At 44.8% G+C, this 8,154-nt stretch overlaps 2 protein-coding genes across 2 annotated transcripts; both read right to left on the reverse strand.

Moving 5' to 3' along the window:
* Window positions 1–511: 511 nt before the first annotated feature.
* Window positions 512–4,361, reverse strand: LOC131625608 (uncharacterized). Its single transcript, XM_058896455.1, has 6 exons — window positions 4,200–4,361; window positions 3,435–4,022; window positions 2,214–3,383; window positions 1,814–1,919; window positions 1,371–1,531; window positions 512–520 (listed from the first exon to the last, which is right to left on the reverse strand). The coding sequence occupies exons 1-6, from the start codon at window positions 4,359–4,361 to the stop codon at window positions 512–514; spliced, it is 2,196 nt and encodes a 731-aa protein (XP_058752438.1).
* Window positions 4,362–4,831: 470 nt separating this feature from the next.
* LOC131625609 (uncharacterized) lies at window positions 4,832–6,388 on the reverse strand. Its single transcript, XM_058896456.1, has one exon. It carries the CDS (start codon window positions 6,386–6,388, stop codon window positions 4,832–4,834), a length of 1,557 nt encoding a protein of 518 aa, XP_058752439.1.
* Between the last annotated feature and the right edge of the window lie 1,766 nt (window positions 6,389–8,154).

The following is an 8,154-nucleotide window of genomic DNA, read 5'->3' on the forward strand; positions in this document are numbered from 1 at the left end:
GCAATCATGTCGTCAACATACACTTCGATCTCTTTGTGAATCATGTCATGAAAAAGAGTCACCATGGCACGCTGATACGTTGCCCCTGCGTTTTTCAACCCAAAAGGCATGACTTTGTAGCAGAAAGTTCCCCACGGTGTGATAAACGTTGTTTTCTCCATGTCTTCTGGTGCCATCTTGATCTGGTTGTACCCAGAGAAGCCGTCCATGAAGGAAAACACTTTGAAAGGAGCAGTATTATCCACCAACACATCAATGTGAGGAAGAGGAAAATCATCCTTTGGACTCGCCCTATTCAGATCCCTGTAATCAACACACATCCTGACCTTTCCGTCCTTCTTAGGCACAGGAACAATATTCGCAACCCACGGCGGGTAATTCACAACTTGCAGAAAGCCAGCATCAAACTGTTTCTCAACCTCTTTCTTAATCTTCTCAGACATATCTGGGCGAGTCCTTCGAAGCTTCTGCTTGACAGGAGGACTATCTTCCTTGAGAGGTAAGCGGTGTACTACAATATCTGTATCGAGACCAGGCATATCCTCATAGGACCAAGCAAAGATGTCCGCATACTCTTTCAACATAGCAATAAGCCTCTGCTTCACGTTATTCCCAAGCGCAGCCCCTATCTTGACTTCTCGGACCTGCTCTTTAGTGCCAACATTTACCATCTCAATTACCTCCTGATGCGGCTGAATCGCTTTCTTTTCTTGTTTCAATAATCTGGCCAACTTATCGGGGAGATCACAATCTTCATAAGCTTCCTCCTCGGCTTGGTAGATCGGATTGTCAAAATCATAACAAGCAATAGCGGAACTGTTACCAATGGAATCCGTGGTAGTGGAACATCTGCATGATTGATGTTTTTATTTTAGTTTTATTTTTTTATTAAGCTATGTGCAAGTGTGTGCAAAAACATTGCCATTTAAGGGAAAAAAAATTAAAAAAGAAAGACAAAGAGCAAAACATTTGAATGCAAAAACGTCCTTATTTCATGATTAACTTTGAAAATGCGAACTGCATGGCCCTACAAATGATTCACTACGCCTTGGGCAGAGCGTAGGAATTATGGCATGATAAGAAAAGTAAAAACAAAGAAATTACTCCTGAGCTTGTGTAACTTGGATGACTTCTTCAATTGTCCAGTTGCGAGGTATCTCCCCAGGAATACTTGGGCGGATCCAGCTATCAAAGTCACAGTCACTATCCACCTCTTCACCATCGCCAATGGCGTGAACCTGACCGTCTTGAATGACACCCCCACTCACAAACTTGATCGGGCTAAGGATATTAGGCTTGGGCGATGCGTTCTGCTTTCCAGGATTGAAACCGAGACCATTCTTGTCAAATTTGGGACGCACGTCAATTACTTGCCCCCAGCCTTCCACTCTTCCAGTCTCAGCAACAACTTGAGCATCTTTCAAAGAGGACATAATCGTTTCTGGCTTTGTTATTTCATAAGGAGGAGTTCTCACAGCGTTCACAGCTTCAAACGCTTGAAACGGAGTCTCATGTATTTCACCTTCGATCTCTACATATCGGAAAGAGGACAGGTGACTCACGATATAATCTTCTTCACCACAAACCGTCACCACTTTACCGTCAACAGGGTATTTCAACTTCTGATGAAGAGTGGATGTCACAGCACCAGCCTTGTGAATCCATGGTCGTCCCAACAAACAACAGTAAGCGGGTTGAATATCCATCACATAAAAGGTTGCAGTAAAAATCTGAGGACCCACTTGGATGGGTAGATCTACCTCCCCGAACACAGACCTCCTCGAACCGTCAAAGGCGCGCACTATCAACTCACTAGGCCTTAACTCAACACCAGCATAGTCAATTCGCATGAGAGCTGATTTAGGCAGCACATTTAAAGAAGACCCAGTATCAACCAGAACGCGGGACAAGGTCGTCCCCTTACACTCAATCGAAATATGCAAAGCCTTGTTATGGTTTCTCCCTTCTGGCGGAAGATCATAATCTGTAAATCCCAAGCCATTCCCAGCAGAGATGTTATTGGCTACCGCTTCTAACTGATTCACAGATATTTCATGCGGGACGTAAGCACCATTCAGAATTCTCAAGAGAGCATCTCTATGACCTTCTGAACACATCAGCAGTTGCAAGATGGAGATCTTTGACTGGGTCTGACCCAACTGCTCTTCAACCTTGTAATCAGACTTCCTGATGATTCTCAACAGTTCCTCCACATCCTTGGAAGACACAGCACTATCAGGTGCCCCGTTCTGAGTTGGAGGATTCTGGACATCAGTCACTACTTGCTTCCCTTTGGCCTTGGCCGAAGCATCTGCATTGTTCTGAACAAGCTGAGGGGAGAACACCCTACCACTGCGAGTAATTCTACCAGTACCGGCAAAATTATCAGTGTTTGCAACTGAGGCCTCAACAAACTTCTCTTTAGATGGCTCTCTTTCCTCCTTCGTGCCATAGTAATATACATCTGAACCATAATGCCAAGGGATGGCCTTCTCACTCTCATATGGAATAGGCCCTGGTACAGCAATCATCAAAGCTGCTGGTTGTTCCTCATACGGGATACTGAAAGGCATCTGAATAGGCACTTGGATACATATTGGAGCAACCGGCTCATAAGGAATTGAGATCACAGACACTTCACCATCATTTCTCTTCGCATTTCTCAATCTTCGATAGAACTGAAGAGGACCCTCATCAATCAGCTTTTGTACCATACCTTTCAAGTCATCACAACCTTCGGGTTGACTTTTGCACTTCTCACAATCAACACCACAGCCTGGGAAGATGCCGCTATTAATCAGATGTTGCTTCACAGATACAAGAGGGAAGGTCAAACAGCTCACATCAGATACAACACTTATCTCTTCACTCTCAATGGCGTTTACACCCGAACCTCCGTGAGCAGGCATCGGATTATTGACAATATTGGGTGTAGGAGTAAACTGAATTATCTTTTGATCCAACAAGTCCTGGACTTTATTCTTCAACGCAATACACCTCTCGGTATCATGCCCAGCAGCTCCCGAATGGAAAGCACATCGTGCATTTGCATTGTAATTCGGAGATTGTGTGTCTGGAGCATTCGGAGCATCTCTCAAAGTAATCTTCTCAATATTGAGCAAATGTTGCAACACTTGAGCATAAGTCATAGGAATCGGATCAATCTTTCTGTGAGGTCTAGTCCTGGGAGGATAACGATCATTACTGGAACGTTGTCCTTGGTGTTGTTGTTGTTGTGGTACTGGGATCATGACAGCATTAATCTGTGAATTGCTTCTCCCTGAACCCCTCCTTCCATATATGGCATCCGCATTTCCTTCTTTCCTTCGAGCATAACTCTCAGCTTGTTTCTTACCACTAGGAGTATTAGAAGAAGCTCCCAACTGAATTTTCCCCATCTTTAGACCCATCTCAACACGTTCGCCATATCTCACCATTTCAGAAAAGTTGGTTGAAGCACTACAGGCCAAGTAATAGTGTCCAGACAAAGTACTGGTGAACATGTCAATCATCTCACGTTCAGTCATCGGTGGCTGAACTCTTGCGGCTAACTCACGCCATTTCTGAGCGTACTCCTTGAAAGATTCTTTAGATCCTTGAACCAAACTCTGCAACTGAGTTCTATTGGGCGCCATGTCAACATTGTACTGATAGTGCTTAATGAAAGCCTCCACAAGATCTCTCCAAGAATGAATATGAGTGCGTTCGAGTTGAACATACCACTCCAAGGAAGCCCCAGCCAAGCTATCCTGGAAGAAATGCATTAGAAAACCCTCATCCTCTGAGTATACTGACATCTTGCGATAGTAAGCCTTGACATGAGTCATAGGACAAGTCGCCCCATTGTATTTGTCAAAAGATGGCACTTTGAATTTCGGTGGAACCCTCACACCAGGAACCAGCCCCAAGTCATTGATATCCATGCCTAACACCCCTTTGCCTTCGACAGCTCTGAGACGTTCTTCAATCAGACGATACCTCTCAGCTTCCTCAGGTACACCATCCGCACTATGCCTCGATACCTGATCAAAGTTTTCAACATTGAAATCCAAATTATCACGGTTCTGATTATCTCTCCTTCCCAACAGACGAGACGGAGGTGGAGGTGGAAACCCATGATTCTGATTGAAAGGATTATAGTGCCCTCCCAAACGATCAAACTCATTCGGATCATGATGATCATCAATCCTTCCAGACACATCGTCAAACAGCCTCGAATGTCCTCCATTCTCAACCCTTCTGGAATTCTCGACGAGAACTCGCAAGTCATCCTGCCCCTTGGTCACATTAGTCAATGCTTCCATAAACTGCGCCATCTGCGCATTCATCTGCTCTGTCAATTGAGCTATCATCTCAGCCATTTGTTCCTGAATCTGTTCCATCTGCCTTCTCTGATTGCTCCTAGTCGGATACGGATGATTAGCCGTCTTAGAACTCCTTCTGGTAACAAAACAGCGAGACATAAGATATAAGACCTGCAAAACCTGCAAATATATGACATGTATGATATATGAATGATATGCATGAAATGTTTGTCAATTTTCAGGTATCCAAGAGTTCATCCCACTTTCAGATAGGACATAGCAACCCTGATACTGAATATATTTGAATAGCAATCCACACACGAGAATAATTCAGCAAACTGAGCATACTTCATTCAAACATAACAGAGAATTTGAGTTCATACAAACAGGCACATAACCGTCACGAAGCGCTCATGAGGCATACAAAAGAAATCCAGAACATCAAAACGCGCCCCATCCAACAATCCTGGACATGGGTGCCAAACATCAAGAATACACATCAAATCCACCCCACAGTGATACTAGGATCACCCGGCAACAGAATGAGCTCCTCCATCTCCTATCCGCTGGGACCGGAGGCTTGCAAGCTCTTCTTCAAGTCGAGCTGACTTGGCATTTTCTTCCATCAACTGTTGTTCTGAATCCCGCATCCTTCTCTTGCTATTGCTTTCGGACCTTCGCAACTTCGCACATTCCTGCTGTTTTCGGTACAGGCTTTCTTCCATCAAGTCATGAGATCGCCTTTGAGCATGTGCCAAGTTTGAACCTTCACCTTGCGCATGCTTGAGCTTACGAGCCAATTCCGCCTTTTCGCGATCTTGAAAATACCTCTCCAAGCCAACCTCTCGGTCCTTTGATTTCAACTTGATGTTGTCTGCTTCAGTTTGAATATAGAGTTCAGCCGCAACAGTATCAGATAAAACCACGGGAGGTTGCTCATACAATGGACATGACCTCGCAAATGGCAATAATAGATTTGCCACTCTTGCTTCAACCCACTTTCGGTAAGGACCCATGGCAATAGGAACTTTCTTGCTCAAAGTATTTTGATCTCTCTTGTGAACTTTAGTCCAAGCATACGCTATCTTTTCTAACTCCAGGGGGTCTTCACCATCAGCAAAGTACACTGATTCAAACGCTTCTACATCATCCTGAGCCCTTTCCATTGCATATCCCAATTGACGATAGGCGAGTGTGGGATTGTAACTAATGCAACCTCTGGTTCCCATGAGAGGAACGTTGGGATATCGACCGCAACTAGTGATAATGCTCCAAATCTTCCCCACACAATAGTTCCACCTGATATCATAAGATGTGAGGTTAACAATCCTATCTGACCACTTAAGAGAACTCTTCTTGAGCACAAAAGGTCCTCTCATCGGCAAATGCAACATGAACCACCGATACAACAATGGAAGACAAGAACTAACAACATATCCTCCTTTCTTACTTCTCGCATGGATCGAAAAAAGAGCATCCGCAAGCAACGTTGGAACGGGGTTTTTGTTCATAAAGACACAAATCGCCGCCAAACTCACAAAGTTTTCTCTTGATGGGAATAAGACAACACCATAGATCATGATAGCAAGCAAACGACTAAAATCAACCCACTGCTCCTTTTTAGCCGCATCCTCAGCCTTACTAATCAAAAAGCAAAGATAGAAACCAGAAACACCTCCCGATGACTTCCAATTTATTTTCACCTCCTTTATACCCATGTGAAGAGCTTCAGCTACCTTTTCATAACTCACAACTTCGGGAACTCGAATGAAAGGTACATCATCAGTGATCCGTATGTTGAGTATGTAAGAAAACTCCTCGAGTGTTGGCACCAATTGATAGTCTTGAAATGTAAAACATCTCAAGTGCGGATCATAGAACTGAAATAAGGTGATCAAAGCCATTGGATCGAAAGATGTATTGAGGATGGAGAGCAAATTTCCATAATCATGATTGAAGTCACGGAGAACCTCCCCTTCCAACCGAGAACTCAAACCAATCAACCCCGCAACATCAATACCCGGAATCTTATAAGCTCTGGTGTGCCTTGTACGCTCTTTGACAGTATCAGTGGGAATGTCCATCTTCAACTTGGGTGAACTCCTGAATATCCCTGAAAATATGACATGCAAATGCTTATTATTATACTTTTTTTTTGCGTTTCTTTTGGAAATAAATATGCTATGATGCAAAGTGGTGGGGCTTGTTGCCGCCCACCAGGCATTCTGGACTGCCGGTAACACACGTAATACAGAGCCAAAGGTTCGTCCCCCAGATGGTATACCATACGGTACATAGAATGTCAACCCACGGAACCAACATCCATAGAACATAGATCATCACTCGAACTAGAACCATAGTACCCCACGAACAGGGGCCAACAGTAACCCTCGAACAAGAACAGTGGTAACCCTCGAACAAGAACAGCGGTAACCCACGAATAAGAACAGCGGTCACCAACAATGTACCTGTTAAGCAATGATTGATTCCCGCCCCACTCACGGGTAAATCTAGGCCAAGGTAGGTCGAAAAGCCAACAGAGGATCGAATGTAGGCGTTATCATACGATATTGCCTCATTCCACCAAGCTCTGCCCGTGGATACGTGATCAGATCAATCAGGCATACGCCGTCTGTCCGTCACGGCCACTCTAGTCCTAGTTCCTATGGTATCACTCATAGCCTGGGTATTGGGCCTTTTACCTCTTGAAACACCCACCCAACAAACAGAGATCCAGACAGTCCAGAATATGATGCAGAAAAGTAAAAGCGCACATAGAATGCAATGCAAACAGGTAGATATGCAAAGCAGTAAAAACACCCAAAGATAAACACACAAGCGCTAGGATCGACTCGCTAGGTCCGGACCAGCAACAGGTCAAGACTTCCCCAGCAGAGTCGCCAGCTGTCGCTACCGCGAAAATTAACAGAGTCGCCACTAACATATTTATCCTGAAAAGGAAGGGAATGCCAGCAAACCACAAAACAAAACAACGGTCTCACGACCAGAGAAAAAGGGTAAGGGAGTCGGTTACGCGAGGGGAAGGTGTTAGCACCCCTCGCGCCCATCGTACTCGATGGTATCCACGCATGTGTCTAAATCTATGGGTGTGTAATGAATCTACGCTAATCTGGACTAAAATGAATGCAGAATGTAGGGAAAAGAAAGGATTATGCTTGCACGGGCCCTACCCCGCTGCCTACGTATCTGTTTTGCAGAATCAGAGTTACCGTAGCTCGGCTAACTAATTTTTGTTTGTTTTGTTTTTTTAGGTGAACGAGTTACATCACACTCCGCTGCTCGACCTTTGGAGACTTATGCTTGGGAATGGAGCGGAAATAACAAGCTCTTAAGAAAAGAAAATCAAAGAGTGTGGTTTGTGTTTTAAAAGATGCATGAGGAAATCCTAATCTAAGGGGGAAAGCTTGCTACCTAATGTTATCATACAAAGGGTATCAGTCCAAACTAAACTAACAACTTACGGGAAAAAGGGGAAGCACACAATAATATCACACAAACGAGCATCCACTCGTAAAGCAAACAAACCAACGGTACTGACCGAGTGGTAGAAAAGCGGTCCCGCCATAGCCAAGGGGAGCAGCTCAACCCAAGTCAACCAAGCATTAGACCTCGTGAAAATGATCGGGCCATAGACAAGAGGGCGGACCCCTCTCAGCAACCAAGCCGTCACGGATCGTAAAGGAAAACGGTGCGTGCGTACACCGAGCGTCAACGTCGAGCGACGCGAGCTATAAGAAAGGCGGGGGTCCGGCTACATGAACCCTTTTCCTGACATACTCGATAACAAGATCTTGTGCAGGTTCAGAAGCGAGCAACGCGAGGCGTGCGC

Source organism: Vicia villosa, unplaced genomic scaffold (genome assembly GCF_029867415.1).
Source record: "Vicia villosa cultivar HV-30 ecotype Madison, WI unplaced genomic scaffold, Vvil1.0 ctg.000227F_1_1, whole genome shotgun sequence".
NCBI classification, from domain to species: Eukaryota; Viridiplantae; Streptophyta; class Magnoliopsida; order Fabales; family Fabaceae; genus Vicia; species Vicia villosa.